This window comes from Rhinoraja longicauda, chromosome 27, assembly GCF_053455715.1.
Source record: "Rhinoraja longicauda isolate Sanriku21f chromosome 27, sRhiLon1.1, whole genome shotgun sequence".
NCBI lineage: Eukaryota > Metazoa > Chordata > Chondrichthyes > Rajiformes > Arhynchobatidae > Rhinoraja > Rhinoraja longicauda.
The window spans coordinates 4911397-4928042 of NC_135979.1; the positions used below are offsets into that span (position 1 = coordinate 4911397).

Sequence of the window (16646 nt, forward strand, 5' to 3'; positions counted from 1 at the left end):
TTCTTCGACCATGACTTAAAATTGGCCCTCCTGGCATGACAGTTTAAACACCCTTGCACTAATAGATTAGATACAAAATGATCTGATTACCTCTCTGACTCCAGGATATATCCTGACTTGCCTAATAACACCAATTTAAAAAACCTTCATTTTGAGATCTTCTCTGCACTCCCATGAAACTGCTGAATGTTAATTTTTCATCCTAATGATTAATTTTAGCCTAATAATGAATGGTAATGGCAGTAGATTATTTTACTTTTGTCAGTTGTGCATCACCACAATTTGTCCGTGTGCACTGCGGCATTTCAATATATGAGATATGTTTACTGGTTATCTGTCATCCGCCCCAAAGAGGCACGCCACCCTTATGACTGATGTGCTGAACTTTTGTAAGATGGATATGGGCGAAATGTTGGGGAAATGGAACTAACCTAGACTAGGTTAGGGGCATTTTGTTCTGCATGGATGAGTTGGGCTGAAAGGCTTGTTTCCATACTATATGACTGTAACTTGTCTGGAACGCATTAAAACTCCATCAAAACCAGCATACAGTACAAGATTTCTCTCAGCCGAAGATTTAACCCCCTTTTAATTTTACTGCGACAGTTTTGACAATTTGTTCTTAGTCTGTGATGTAGTTCAATTACTTATACGTTAGAGAAATGTAGACTGACCGATTATTTTGCTGTGACCTCAGTCAGCCTGGACCTACCTGATCTCCCGGTTGCCAAACACTTTAATTCCCATTCCCACACCGACCTTTCTGTCCTAGGTCTCCTCCATTGTCAGAGTGAGGCTAATCGTAAATTGGAGAAACAGCATCTCATATTTCACTTGGGCAGCTTTCAACCCAGTGGTAGGAATATTGATTTCTCTAACTTCAAGTAACCCCTGCACTCCCTCTCTCTCCATCCCTCCCCCATCCAAGTTGCACCAGGTTCCCATTCTCAGCTAGCATACAGCTAACAATGGCCTGTTTCCCTTATCAATGTTACTTTTTGCATATCTTTAATTCATTTGTTCTATATCTCTCCGCATCAATGTCCATATATCTTGCTTTCCTTTCCCCTGACTGGTCTGAAAAAGGGTCTCGACCTGAAACGTCACTCATTCCTTCTCTCCAGAGATGCTGCCTGTCCTGCTGAGTTACTCCTGCATTTTGTGTCTATCTTTAATTTGATCCAAAACTGGCTTTGTGATAGGAGGCAGAGTTGATGTTTTGCATTGACAAGAAAATCTAACATACGTATGCCTCTCATCGCCTTACAGGCTTGTATCAGGTCGCCCCTCTCTCCACAAATGCTGCCTGACCTTATGAATGTTTACATTTTTTTCTAGATTTCCAGTCATTGATATTTTGCTTTTTCCCATATACCCTTTAATGTGGTCCTTATCTGAAACCAAACTGAGGAGTAATTGAGGAGTTGCCATACCAGACAAAAGCATTACCCCTAGTGCCAGGCAGTTCATCATATAAAATCCACATTTCAACATTACCCTCTACATTCTGCAAGGGGATTTGAACTATTTCATGAGCGCAATGGCTCAATTTTTGTCTTTCCAGACCTGAGCTAGGTTGATGGAGGAAATATACTGATTTGATGAGCCAGGGACTGGGAGCGGGTAGCGCCATCAAAAGGTCAGGAGTCAAGAGTGTTTTATTGTTATATGTCCTGAAACGGAACAATGAAATCCTTACTTGCATAAGGTGCCAATTCCTCACCAGCATTTTCTGCAAAAGAAAGGGTGCCTTCCATGTGAATGGCTGCCATGGTGGAATAGGCATTGATGTGTGCTCCTCTCTCGTTTAAGAGCTGGTACAGTGATGTCATAACACTTGTATGTAATATATGATAAAAGCCAATCAGTTAACATGCATTAAAATAGAAATCAAGATGCCATACATCTTAAATGTGAATGTACTTTTGCAATTGAAGCACAGTGAAAACAGATGGGGCTTTCTTGTCTGTTTGAGTTTAGAGGTAAAAGAACATCAAGTCTTACTCCTAGAAAAACAAGCCAAGCCTATCCAATGTTTCCCCCCAAAGTAAAGTTCTCCAATCTGGGCAACATCCTGAATCTCCTAGGAATTTTCTCCATCACAACCATATACTTCCTTTTCGTAAGGCAATCAGAACTGCCCACAATCCTCAGAAGTGTGGCCTAAGTCATTTTAGTTTAGTTTAGTTTAGAGAAACAGTGCAGAAACAGGCCCTTTGGCCCGAGTCCGCACTAACCAGCAATCCCCGCGCATTAACACTATCCTACTCACACTAGGGACAATTTACACGTACCAAGCCAATTAACCTAGAACCCTGTACGTCTTTGGAGTGTGGGAGGAAACCGAAGATCTTGGAGAAACCCACGCTGGTCACGGGGAGAATGTACAAACTCTGTACAGACGGCACCCGTAGTTAGGATCGAACCCGGGTCTCCTGCAAGCGCTGTAAGGCAACAACTTTACCCCTGCGCCACCGTGCCGCCCATACAATGTTTTGTAAAGTTGCAGCATTATTAAAATGTAAAGGTAAGCATGGCAGTTGACCTGTGTGGCAACCTTTAAAGAATTATGGACTTGGAATCCTATATATATAATAAGGATAACACTATTTCACCTATGTTTAGTTTGGGTTTGGCCAGAACCTGTCACTCCAAATATCTTTGGAGCCTTGGTCCAAACACAAACAAAGGTGCTGAGTTCCAGAAGCAAGGCGACTATGACTTCTCTTGATATCAAAGGACCATTTGACCAAGTATCGAAATTATGATGTTTTGGTAAAATGAATACAGATATTAATGGGAAATTTTATTTTGGTGCCTCATGCATCAAATATAGGTATTCTCTTTTAATTTACTTGTTTTAATAACTAAAATTATTTGCATCCCGTTTTGGAAACTTTTATCATTTGTGATTTTAACAGGAACTTGGAGGATGGAAGCAGTCGGCAACATGAATACTTTTATTAAGGTTCCAAACGTTATCCCTCTTCTATGTGCAGCCACTTTGAGCGTCAACCCATGTACTGCATATAGAATGTTGTACGACTTTGAATCTTTGAAGCCTGGTATGCATACTTGTTCAGTTTTAATCATTTATTGTATCTATAAATGATTGATTACAAAAACTATTTGCTTTTTAAAAATCACATGTAAAATAATGGTGGCAATATACATCTTATTGGAGGGAGGACTAAATTAGTTATGTACTACCAAATCTTTGGACCTTTCACACTGGGCCAAGAAATTTGTTTTGCTAATTTTTGTCAGCCATCAGATTTTTGTTTTAATATAGATTTTGCATATATATGTTAAAAAGCATTAATGGGCAACATTTTGGTTATGTTTGGCCCGATTCTAGCAAATAGAATTACATTCCATTGTATGTTAGCAATTAAAATCTGAAATGGTTTACATCAACAGATCGGAGTATTGTTTGCCTTTTGAAGGATTTACTGAAGCTGATATAAAGATCTGAAATTCAGTGTTGCTTTACAGGTGATTCTGTAATACAGAATGCTGCCAACAGTGGAGTGGGCCAAGCTACAATTCAGATAGCCAAAGCTATGAGTTTAAAGACCATTAATGTTATTAGAGACAGGTAAGTATTTGGTAAATGTTGTCCACTGTGGTATTCATGACAGAACTAAATAATTGAATCAGTTAAAGTATAATCAGCAAGAACAATACTATCATCCCACCGAGTTAGCCAAACACATTTTTATATATTGATGAGTTGAATCCTGATTTTTTTGTGTTGGCAATTTCTAGCTCAAACATTTTGCAAGCACCTCAACCCCTAAAGTCAGCTCATGTAATTTTGGACGTACAACTGTAATCCAAAACTACAGTTGGATACTTGTAGTTTTAATCATTACAAAATTGAAATAGTTTTTCCATCTCTTAATGTTTTCAGACCAGGCATACAGGAGTTGTCAGACAGATTGAAGGCAATGGGAGCTGACTATGTGATCACAGAGGAAGCACTCAGAAAACCAGAAATGGAAGAATTATTTAAGGTAGCCATTTGCTCTCTCAACATCTGAACAAGAGCTAATTATTTAAATAGTGCACAAAATCAAGCGAGGCCATGCCATTTTTAATATAAATGCTTCTAAGGGTGTGATTACTGATTATTTGAAAGCTGCTTTGGTGTACAAAAGTACAAGGAGTAGGCAGCCATACATTTAGTTTCCTATTATGTTGAATGTTGCAACAAATTTGAATTTGCATGTGTGGAAGACTCTGCAGAGCCCACTAGGAAGGTAAACAAATGTAGAAGAAATAGTTTTTCACTTTGACATCATTGACTCTGCCCAGTCTGCTGAATATTTCTGCCATTCTGCTTTTGGTTTCAGGTTTCAGCCAAGGCATGGGCCTGCATTCACTGAAGTATCTTTAAACCCTGACTACACCCTTTCAGGACTATTCCCTTTGTCCTATCTAACTCTCCCTCACCCTTTTCACAAATACTGCTAGAACATCAAAGTTTATCCATTATTTTCTGGGTCCATTTAATTTTTTTGGTGTTTAGATTTTCTTTTAAATAAATAAAAAATTGTGTCATTGTTTTGAACCATAACTATGTGAAGGAATTAAGTAATGTCCACTTTATTCTTTTGCCATTATGTAAAATCTGAGTTTGCTGAAGATAAATCCTTGCATTTGAATGTGCACATAACTACCTCTCAATAACTCAACATGGTATCATAGTTCATTGATTTTTAAAAATGTGTAATCTGTGTAATTCAATAGAAATCTTGGGGTGCAAGCATTTGCATAAGTGATTGTTATAGAAAACATTAGGAAACTTAAAAAGGATAGTCTATTGAAGATTCTATATTGGATGGTGAAAAGATGTTTTCACTGGATCTGTGATATGGGAAGAGATTAAAGTTAAGAACCACATATATCTAGAGTAAATCCAATGTGGACATTGGAAAAGAAATTCAGTGATAAGAATAAGGAACTTGTTATCAGACGGTTGAAGCGATAGAGTGGATTTAAGCTGGGTAATAGGACAGAGCTGGATAATAGAACAGAGATCAATGGCTTGGTCTACTTTAGCATTGACTTATTTGATCAAAGGTTGTATGCTGTAAAATTCTTTGCATTTTGAGGACAAAGATTAAACACATTTCAAACATAATTCAAAGGCTTAGTAGATGACATGTTCTAACAAAAGTGATTTTTGATTAGTGCATTTGTCTAATTATTATTGTGGAAATGTGCATTTTAGCACCAGCTCTCCCATAAGCTGGAGAATCCCTGTTATTTTGGGTAAAAAGATTAGAGGCTATTTTTTCACGACCTGAGCAACTGAAAAAAATATTTCTTGTGTTTCATGAAATCATTTGTGGTGGGTTCATTGGAAAAAGTGTAGATAATAAAATATTTTCTTTAAAAATCTGCAATATATCTAACCTAATTCCTTTTTATATGACAATTATGTGCCTGCCTTTATCATTTTCAGTTTTATGTCATGTGTGAGGCATTTAAATTCATGTGGAAACATTTGTGGTTTAATGAGGAAAACATGTGGAGTTCAGACCTTTATTCATTGATGTGCAGGAATGTATGCCCTTATTTTTCAAATAAAAATGCAATCCTTTTGATCCTGTTTCCACAAGTAGAAAGTTCCAAGACCTCGTCTCGCTCTGAATGGTGTCGGAGGCAAAAGTGCCACGGAGATACTGCGGCATTTAGAGTGAGTAACAAAATTACAACAAACAGAAATACCAATTTCTGAAGAAGGGTCCCAACCTGAAACGTCACCTTCAACATAGGTTGTAGGCAAAACAAAGCATTTCACTGCACCAGGCACATGTGACAAAAAGTATCTATGTGTATGTCTGTCTACCTAATTGTTTTTTGCAACATCATGATTAATAGATCAAAATGTAGCAAACAATGTTCAGCTGAATTGAGAACACAAACCAGAAAAACAGCTATTGGTCATAATACATATAGGGGATCCTTCCTTTGTCCCGCTCCCCCTGACATCAGTCTGAAGAAGGGTCTCGACCCGAAACCCTGACCTGAGATGCTGCCTGACCTGCTGAGTTACTCCAGCATTTTGTGAAGCAATAAAACCGTGTACATTATAAATCTCTTAATACTATGCTCTGTACTGTGAGCTCGAGGTTGTTTTTGATTGTTTTTAACATAACTTATGTTACCACAGGCTATGTCTTATTTTTGATCTTTCTGATACAGGAAAGGAGGGACTATCGTGACATATGGTGGAATGGCAAAAAAACCTGTTATAGTTCCAGTGGTAAGCAAGTCTGTTTTTCCATGTCATATCTCAAATATCTTGCTATTTTTTTTATGATTTCTTCTGGTTTCCATAGTCAATAAATGCAATATGATTCTTTAAGAATGCAATGGTAAGCCTCTTTTTCTTGACAATGTTTGACAGAGTGGCCAAATGTTTATAATGACAAGAGTATAAAATTACAGAAAATCATTGCTCTTACAGAATAAGCATGCATTTTTTTACTCAAACAGTGACATTACAAGGTACCAGTAAAATGCTTAAAATCAGCATGACCCAGACTGTTTGACAATGGTGTAGATCAAATTTGAGATTCAACCGTAATCAAACCATATCCTTTAATTAAAGGGAAATTAATGAGGATAAAAGAGAGAAATTTAAAAAAGGCATAAACTGCTGGAGTAATTCAGTGGGTCAGGCAGAATCTCTGGAGAACATTGATTGGTGACATTTCGAATTACGACCCTTCTTCAGACTGTTTGGAGTAGGGGGAAGAAAGTTGGAAAAGCGAGATGGGGGTGGAGAAAGCCTGGCAAGTGATAGGTGGATACTTAATGCATTTTGTCTGAACTGGATGAAAACGTTATTTTAGCAGTTCATTCTTTTTTTTTTCCAGAGCACACTAATCTTCAAAGATGTTAAAATCCGTGGATTCTGGGTGACACAGTGGAAGCGAGAACATGGGCATGGTGAGAGGACTTAGACGCTGAAATTTGCCTCATGGATTTTAATAACTTTAATTCTGATGGCATGTTACTGATGTTCAGGGCATGCTGGTGCTATTGAGAATGAAGAAGGGTACAAGCAGGCTTTTGTGGTTTCTCTCCATTAAGTTGTTAGTTTGAGGCTGGTTTTAGGGTCATCAGACTGCCTTGTTCGTTTGTTCAAGTAGCTTGAACAGTATAAATTGGGAATTGAAATTAGAACTTTCAAGTCTGCATGTTATATTTTGAATGTTCAGCCAAGTTCTATTTCTCTTTTCTCTACTGTTAGCAAATCATGTACCTTTCTTTCTGATACACGGACTTTTACCACTCTAGTTTCTAGCTTTATAATAAAATTGCAAGGAGTTGCAACAATGAAAACCGTTTGTTATATGAGTTATGTGACCCCACATAACCATCCACAAACACTTCAACCATTTAACAGAACTTCTTAAGCCTTTTGTGAAAGAGGCTGAATGTTAATTCACAAATCATTTGACTTTCCAAATTTCAAGTGTAAGTGTTGAATGACATTGTTATGTTGCTTCTTGTTCTGGACTCTGTATAAGATAAAACACAGCATTTAAATGCTACCACTCTATCTAATATGCTTTTCAAAACCAAGTATTTGTGAATGATCAGTGCCTGATCAGTTCTATCCAGAAGAGTGATTGTCTTTTTCTATATTTAACTTGGCAGAACGACCTTAAATGACTATATCATGTGTTCCTGTTTTGTTATCATTTGTTCTCACTATGTCTAGACACAGAGTCATACAGTATGAACTAGGCCATTTGGCACACCATGTTCACAGACCAGTGGGCACCCTGTCCATATTAAATCCAGAGGTCTGTGGCCGTCTATGCCTGGATACTTCAAGTGCTTGTCTAGGCATTTGAATGCAATCAGCAACTGCTTTCACCACACTCAAACAGTGTATTCCAGCTACTCTCTGGGTGGAAAAGAACCCCCTTCTGTCACTATTTCACTTGCCCCTTAATCTAAACCTATGTCTTCTAGTTTTATTCCCCTCTGTTAAGAGGAAAAGTTTCCTACAGTCTACCTATCTATACCCCTCTTTCTAATTATATATAACTCTATCAAGTCTATTCTTAACCTTCTCTGGTGCAGGGACAACAGACTTGCTCTCCCCAGTCTCTCCTAATAACTGCCTTTAATTGAAAGAGGAGTTAATGATCTTCTAATACAAAATCACCCAGGCAGAACTCTTTACAGAGACGATGCATATTGAATGTTCTGCATGTGCATTGGTTGGAGGAATAAATTGCTCTTTGGAGAACAATAACTTGGTTCCTAAATTTGACCAAATATTAAAGCTAAAATCACAAATAAACATAGCACAAAAAGTAAGGAAATTTGTGTTTGGTAGATTATTTCTTTGTTGTAACAATGCTTCTTGGCAATAAATCTTATACCGTTGGAAAGCCTGTTTATTTCCCTTTTAAATGGTGCCACATTTGTAAGGAACATGCATTTGTGGGATGAGCAGCAGAGCTGAGTATATGGGTTGCGCCCATGAAAAATTTGCCAAATCTTCTCTGCCAATGCCAAACAGCTTATTGGCACCTGATTGGCAGCATCTGTGAGCATGGGCCCTGCTACAGTGGTCAGTAGGTGTCTGCTCCAAGAATCGGCATGCCACGTTTGACTGATCTGGATAGGGCCCGTGCGATAGGGCAACTTCAAGCTGGTGTTCCGCAAAACCAAGTTGCGGCATTATTTGGAGTGAGCCCTGGTACCATCTCCAAAGTGAAGGCCAAGTTCCATATAACGGGGGATGTCAGAGACAGGCCGCGAAGTGGGCGTCCCAAGAAGACGACACCCGAAGAAGACCGTTTCCTCACCCTGTCAGCACTTAGGAACCGTAGGCTGTCTTCTACAGATTTGCAGTCAAGGTTTGCAGGACGATATGGCCGACGGCTCTCTGCCCAGACAATTCGGAACAGACTGCACGCAGCCGATCTCCGGTCTCATAGGGCTGCCAGGAGGCCTGCCATGACTGCCCTTCACTGTCGGGCCCGTTTGCGCTGGTGTCGGCAACACGTGCACTGGAACCTGAACATGTGGAGGAACGTTATGTTCAGCGATGAGTCCAGATTCTGCCTACGGCAGTTGGATCATACGGTCAAAGTGTGGAGAAGACGCGGAAAACGCTATGCTGATTGTTGCACCGATAGAGTAACATCTTTTGGTGGAGGCAATGTGATGGTGTGGGGCGGCATCTCCCTCACTGGAAAAACGAGGCTTGTCATCATTGGAGGCAATCTCAATGCAGAGAGATATAGAGATGAGATTCTGCAACCAGTGGCAATCCCATATCTCCACAGTCTGGGACCAAACTCTATCCTCCAAGATGACAATGCTCGCCCCCACAGAGCAGGGTTTCTCAGAGACTACCTCCAGAATTTGGGAGTGGAGAGGATGGAATTGCCTGCCTGCAGTCCTGACCTCAACCCCATTGAACACTTGTGGGATCAGCTTGGGCGTGCTGTTCGTGCCAGAGTGACCAACACAACCACGTTGGCTGACTTGCGACAAATGCTGATTGAAGAATGGGATGCCATCCCACAACAGTGTGTGACCAGGCTGGTGACCAGCATGAGGAGGAGGTGCCAGGCTGTTGTGGCTGTGTATGGTTCTTCCACACGCTACTGAGGCTCCTGTTTATTAAATGAATACATTGTTAAATTGCCAATATGTCTTGTTTCTTCAGACTTCAATCATCCAATCCACCAAACAACACCGAACAAGAGTCAATGGCAGAATAAGCTGTTTGGCATTGGCAGAGATTTGGCAGATTTTTCATGGGCGCAACCCACATACTCAGCTCTGCTGCTCATCCCACAAATGCATGTTCCTTACAAATGTGGCACCATTTAAAAGGGAAATAAACAGGCTTTCCAACGGTATAAGATTTATTGCCAAGAAGCATTGTTACAACAAAGAAATAATCTACCAAACACAAATTTCCTTACTTTTTGTGTTATGTTTATGTAAATAACCCTGGACTTTGATTAAAACTGTAGACCATATGCTGCAGACCAACTGTAGATCATGCGAATCACATTTTTTGATGTTTTGAATGCGTTGCATTTTATTTTTAATTGAAACCAGTGCATTCTATGGTCCGGATTTGAAACCAGTGGTCTGGATTTGTGTAATAAAACAGAACCTGTTGAAAGCATTCAGCAGTTTGGGGAATGGTTTAGATCGATTACCTTTCATCAAATTGGATGTGCAGCATCATCTTTGTTCAACACCATTTTAATCGTTGGCAATGGTCTATAATGTAATTTTGGTTGTACTGTGCATTTAGCTTAAATATCTGACCACCATTAGGAATGACAAAAAGTCCATGTTCCAATATCATTGAGCCATTTCTCACCCGCTGTGCTGAATACTAAACACTTGCAGGGAGCTGCTATTGTGGTCAGCAAAAGCCTTTCTGTGTAGTGGCCTGGCGGAGGCTAGAGAAAAGGCAAGACGCCAGGCAGTGTTTAGTAAGATTCTTTTATTAGGCTGTGAGCTCCTGCCCACAGCGTAGTTCTCCTAGGGATAAGATACGCCTTCCCTTGGTCTGGCTTTTAACCCCTTTCGCCTGTCCGTCACGTAACGAGGGGGCTGACCCAAAGAGTGGCCTGATCCGCCACAGGACCCCCCCCAAGAACCGGAGGTACAAAACGGACAGGAGGGCGCACGAGGCGACCAGCCCGGGTGCGCACCATGACCGGCGCAGGGACCGGCGACTGACCGACAGGTGGAGGGGTCGTAGCAGACACTGGAGGGAGTAGCTTGGACGGGGGGCGACCGCGCGGGCGGGGCTGTGCAACCGGCACCGGCCGATCAATGTCCACATGTGCCGGCTTCAGCCGTGCGACCGAAACAGTCTCTCTGCGACCCCCCATGTCCAGAACGAATGTGGCCGAGCAGTGTTGCAGGACCCGGAAGGGGCCCTCGTACGGCCGCTGGAGAAGTGATCGGTGTGCGTCCCTGCGCAGGAACACAAACTGGCAGTCCTCCAGAGCGGCAGGGACGTGTGGCTGGAATGTCCCATGACGTGACGTGGGCACAGGTGCCAGCCTGCCCACCGTCTGCCGAAGACGTTGCAGGGCGTCAGAAGGCTGCTCCACTCGACCCTGCGCTGGTGGGATGAACTCCCCGGGAACCGTCAAGCGGGCCCCATACACCAACTCGGCGGAGGAGGAGGCCAAGTCCTCCTTGGGTGCGGTGCGGATCCCCAGCAAAACCCACGGCAGGGCGTCCACCCAGTCTGGGCCCGTGAGCCGAGCCTTCAGGGCAGCTTTCAGCTGGCGGTGAAAGCGTTCCACCAACCCGTTCGACTGTGGATGGTACGCCGTAGTGTGGTGTAGGCTGACACCCAAGAGTCTTGCCATGGCCGACCACAGTTCCGAAGTGAACTGTGGCCCCTGGTCGGATGTAATGTCCAGTGGCACCCCGAACCGGGCGATCCAGTGCGCCGCCAAGGCCCGCGCGCAGGTGGCCGTCGAGGTGTCTGCCAGCGGAATGGCCTCCGGCCACCGCGTGAAGCGATCTACCACAGTGAAGAGGTGGGTCATGCCCCGGGACGGCGGCAGCGGCCCCACGATGTCCACATGAATGTGGTCGAAGCGCTGCCGAGGGACACGAAACTCTTGCAGAGGCGCACGCACGTGTCGCTGGATTTTTGAAGTTTGGCACGGGATGCAGGTGCGTGCCCAGTGTGCGACCTGCTTACGCAGCCCGTGCCACATGAAACGGGAGGATACAAGGGCCACCGTCGCCCGAATGGAGGGGTGAGACAGCCCGTGGAGCACCTCGAATACCCTGCGACGCCAGACGACAGGGACGATGGGCCGAGGCAGGCCAGTGGAGGTGTCGCACAACAGTGTTGTATCCCCGGGGCCACAGACAATGTCCTCCAGCTGCAGGCCGGACACGGCTGTACGATAGGCGGCCATCTCCTCGTCCCCCAGCTGTGCGGCTGCTAGGGCGGAATAGTCGATCCCCCCGGCCATTTGTAGGACGGCGTGGATCGTGGGTCTAGACAGGGCGTCGGCCACCCTGTTGTTTTTTCCCTCCACGAACCGAATTGAGGTGGTGTATTCCGACACATAAGCCAATTGTCTCTGTTGCCGCGCAGACCACGGATCCGAAACCTTGGCGAACGCAAAGGTGAGTGGCTTGTGGTCTGTGAACGCGGTGAAGGGTCTCCCCTCTAGGAAGTACCGGAAGTGGCGTACCGCGAGGTAGAGGGCGAGGAGCTCCCGGTCGAACGCGCTGTAATGCCGTTGGGCCCCGCTGAGGTGCCTGCTAAAGAAGGCGAGTGGCCGCCAACACCCGTCGATGTGCTGCTCTAGCACCGCACCGACCGCCACCTCAGAAGCGTCCACGGTCAGGGCGGTTGGGGCATCCTCCTTAGGATGGACGAGCATCGTGGCCCTGGCTAGGGCCTCCTTAGCCTGCTCAAAGGCCGCTCCTGCTTCGTCGTCCCACTCGACCTCCTTGCGGCGACCAGCCATGAGGTGGAAGAGTGGGCGCATAGTTCTGGCCACCGACGGCAGGAAGCGGTGATAGAACGAGACCATCCCAACGAATTCCTGCAGGCCCTTGACAGTGGTCGGTCGGGGGAAACGGCGGACAGCTTCGACCCTGTCCGGAAGAGGTACCACCCCTTGTGGGGTCACCCGATGGCCGAGGAAATCGATGGCCGTCACCCCAAAACGGCACTTGGAAGTATTGATTGACAACCCGTACTCGCTGAGGCGTTTACACAGCTGGCGGAGGTGGGTGCAGACTGGGATGCCCACCAGCGACCTCCGGTGGTCTCCAGCGGTATTGGAGGTGGTGCTGCTTGGGCCGACCACCAGCGACCTCTGGTGGCGTCTGGCTGAATTGTCGGCGGGCCGTGCGAGAAGGGCGTGCCGGCACCGGGGTGCCCGATGGCGGCCGGATTTCGCCGCGGGGGTCGCCCTGAAACGGGATCGACGGCGGCCCCAGCTTGCTGTTGGCCTTCCGACGCCGCGGAAAAGACGGCTAGGGCTTCCAGGTCCTCCCGACGGGACATCCAGATTTGATCAGCGCGCTCGCCCAGCCGCTGCGTGTCGGTGAAGGGGTCCTCAGCGAGCTGAGAACGGAGGTCGACCGGGAGCTGCCGCAGGTAGGCCTGCTTGAATAAGAAACAGGGCGGGTGGTTGCCCATAAGGGCGAGCATGTCCTCCAGAAGGGCCGACGGCATTCGGTCCCCGAGCCCCCCCTGGCTCATAACGCGAGTTGCCCTCTCGGCGTCGCTGAGGCCGAACCTCCTGATAAGGAGTTCTTTAAGGCCCTTATATTTGTCATCCGCGGGGGGGTCATTAAGGTAAGGCTTTACTCGCCTTGCTGTCGCCTGGTCCAGGGCACCGACGACATAAAAGTACTTCGTCAAGTCGACGGTTACCCCTCGCACAGCAAACTGTGCCTCTGCCTGCTGAAACCAGACCTCAGGCTCTTCGGTCCACAGGGTCGGGAGTTTGAGGGAGACGGCCTCGAGGTCGGCAGGACCGGGTTGCACATTATCGTTTGACATCACTACGTGTGATGTCCATCGAGGTCACCAATGTAGTGGCCTGGCGGAGGCCAGAGAAAAGGCAAGACGCCAGGCAGTGTTTAGTAAGATTCTTTTATTAGGCTGTGAGCTCCTGCCCACAGCGTAGTTCTCCTAGGGATAAGATACGCCTTCCCTTGGTCTGGCTTTTAACCCCTTTCGCCTGTCCGTCACGTAACGAGGGGGCTGACCCAAGGAGTGGCCTGATCCGCCACATCTGTATCAATCATTGCTGTTAAGGCTGTCAATTTGCTGCTGCCCATTTCCAATCCCAATCTGGTAAACATTTTGGCTGAGTTCCAGCACCTTTTTACTGTTGTCTCATTTAGAGTATACAATGATGAGCTAAAACATTATGACCACCTGCCTAATATGCTGTTGGTCCTCCTTGTGCCGCCAAAACAGTGCCGACCCGCTGAGGCATGGACTCTACAAGATGGTGTCCTGCGGTATCTGGCACCAAAACATTAGCAGCAGATCCTTTAGCAGCACCCCACACGCCTTGTCGTTTCAGAGATGCTCTGACCCAGTCGTCTGGTCATAATAATTTGGGCCTTGTCAAAGTCACTCAGGTCTTTACTCCCGCCCATTTTTCCTGCATCCATCACATCAACTTCAAGAACTGATGGTTTCCTTGCTGCCTAATATATCCCACCCCTTGACAGGTGCCATTGTAACAAGATAATCAATGTTATTCACTTCACCTGTCAGTGGTCATAATGTTTTGGCTCATCGGTGCAACAACTGGAAAGTAAGCAGCACCCTACTCCACAACATTACTTGATCACTGTGATAACATTGGAAAATCTGGAAATACACATGCCTGACACTGAGAGCCCTCGTTGGTGTGAAGAGGGAAATTAGTACAATATTCTAATCCCCTATTACTTCCACCAATTTCTTTCTATTTAATGTCCTAGTACTTTAATCGTGTACTTTATATGTTACAGGATGGAAATCCACTTTTTTTTTTTAAAGCTATGTTTCTACTTTGTCAGATTTGCTGCAGGAAATGATCTCCCAGTTGTGTGGCTTCATTCAAGAGGGGAAACTGAAGGCACCAATTTGCACTGAGGTTCAATTCCAGGACTATGAAACTGCCCTCAAAGCTGCTACCACACCATTTACATCCAGCAAGCAGATTCTAATCATGTGATGTAGGTCTTTTCAGTCTGTAAATAATCCATGTCAGAATTTAAAGTCAGAATGAACAGTCGGAAATATAAAGACCTTCTCCTATAACTTGAGGTTTCATGAATATTCATCTATAGAAGCGGTAAATTAACTGGATCCATGCAATGAAAACACCATTTTGTATCTGATAAATTGTCATTTTTTCTTCCTCCTCTTCTGTTTTATCTCGACCGTAGCCCTGTAATCATGTTGGTTTTGACAGATACAATCTCAAGTTCTGAATTAATTTTGAGTTTATTGTGAACATGAGAAAAAGAAACAAGAGTAACCCATTTGACTTTTTGTGCCTGCTCTGTGATTCAGTAATAAATGATCCCTTATCTCCATGCCACATTTTTGTGCAGTTCCGTTATCCCTTGATTCCTTTCAGATGATCTTTCTGGAATATTCTCATGACTGAGCCTCCGCAGGTTTCTTCTGGGTAGAGACGTAAAAAAACTCACTATTTTCTCAACATCTTATTTTGAGACTTTGATACCCATTCTAGATAATCCCACTTAGAAACATCAAATGCTTGAGTAACTCAGCGGGTCAGGCAGCATCTCTGGAGAAAAGGAATAAGTGATGTTTTGGGTCGAGACCCTTCTTCGGTCTCCAGCATTTTGTGTCCATCTTCAGTGTAAACCAGCACCAGCAGTTCCTTCCTACACATAGAAAACATAATCTCGCACACACTTCCCTATGTCAAGCCTCATAGTAATTTTACATTGAAATAATTTTATAATATTCCTAAAATTGGGAGATTGCAGGCCCCGTCTGCTTAATCTCTGCTCAGAGGACAAATAACCTGTTGAACCTTTGCAGCGCCTCACCAATTGTACGAATGTACTTCCCTCTGTAGGGAAAACAGACACGTACACCGTCACCCAGATGCAGTCTCACCAGAAAAAAGTACATCGTTCAAACTCTCCACCTTAAAAAGTACTCCTCTATTTATTCCGGCCAAACTGGTTGACTTCACATTTATTTATCAGTCATGACCTTTCCCATTCATCTAATCTGTCCTTACCCCACAGAAGTTTCTCTACATCATCCTCACAGCCCACACTGCCATCCAGCTTTGTAACCACAGGAAACTTGGGTTATTCTCGCTCCCCCTCATTCAAATCATTTGTACAGATTGTGAATATTTGGAGCCATCACATATTCCTGGCATCCCACCATCCAACCAATTTAACGCTAACAGATTGTAAAATCAGAGGCTGCAGGCTTTAAATCACATTACTTATCCAAAGTTTACTTTAAATGCAAAAATGCATGTCTTTTTTATAATGGTAAATGTTAAACTTTCTAGGTAATAAATTAACTCTTTAATATTGGGTATATTTCCCCATCGAAACAAAAAATAGGTTTTAATCTTTTATATGAATACTGTGAATTAACATGTTGGGGAGCTTTTGAATTCTACTTTACATAAATAGCAATCAACATAAAAAGAAAATCTGAATTAACAAATGCTTTAATGCTCATAGCTTTAAATCTTATCAAGTGAGTTTTCACATCCACACTGCACAGTCACACGAAACAACAGCAAGCCTAACCACTGAACGTTTATACCGTGTTATTATTTACCCGAGTTAATTTTGTGGTACCAATTCCTATCAAGTAAAGGGTATGTCAAAAGCAACTTTTTTTCAAGCTGACGAACTGTGTAGTCCAGCTTTGTATGAAATTAAAATTACCACCATACTCATTACTTTTTAACAAAATTATGGAAAGCAGCAACAATGAAACGTTCAGATATTTTGGAACAGGACAGAAGAACGACATTGTAAAATATAGTCTCTCATATAAATAGTTTTGTGATTTTTATAACATTCATGGAAAACTAACCCATCTGATCTCATTCAAAATGCAGTCACCTATCAAG

General features: G+C 43.9%; 1 protein-coding gene across 2 annotated transcripts in view; it reads left to right on the forward strand.

Moving 5' to 3' along the window:
- Nucleotides 1-16058, forward strand: part of mecr (mitochondrial trans-2-enoyl-CoA reductase) — a 30646-nt gene extending 14588 nt beyond the window's left edge. For both annotated transcript variants that reach the window (XM_078423087.1, XM_078423086.1), the window contains 7 exons: nt 2922-3065; nt 3496-3598; nt 3914-4016; nt 5631-5704; nt 6214-6274; nt 6891-6963; nt 14581-16058. In XM_078423087.1, the coding sequence (XP_078279213.1) occupies nt 2922-3065; nt 3496-3598; nt 3914-4016; nt 5631-5704; nt 6214-6274; nt 6891-6963; nt 14581-14738 (716 nt within the window). In that variant the 3' untranslated portion in view covers nt 14739-16058. The remainder of the gene's footprint in view (nt 1-2921; nt 3066-3495; nt 3599-3913; nt 4017-5630; nt 5705-6213; nt 6275-6890; nt 6964-14580) is intronic.
- The last annotated feature ends 588 nt before the right edge of the window (nt 16059-16646 follow it).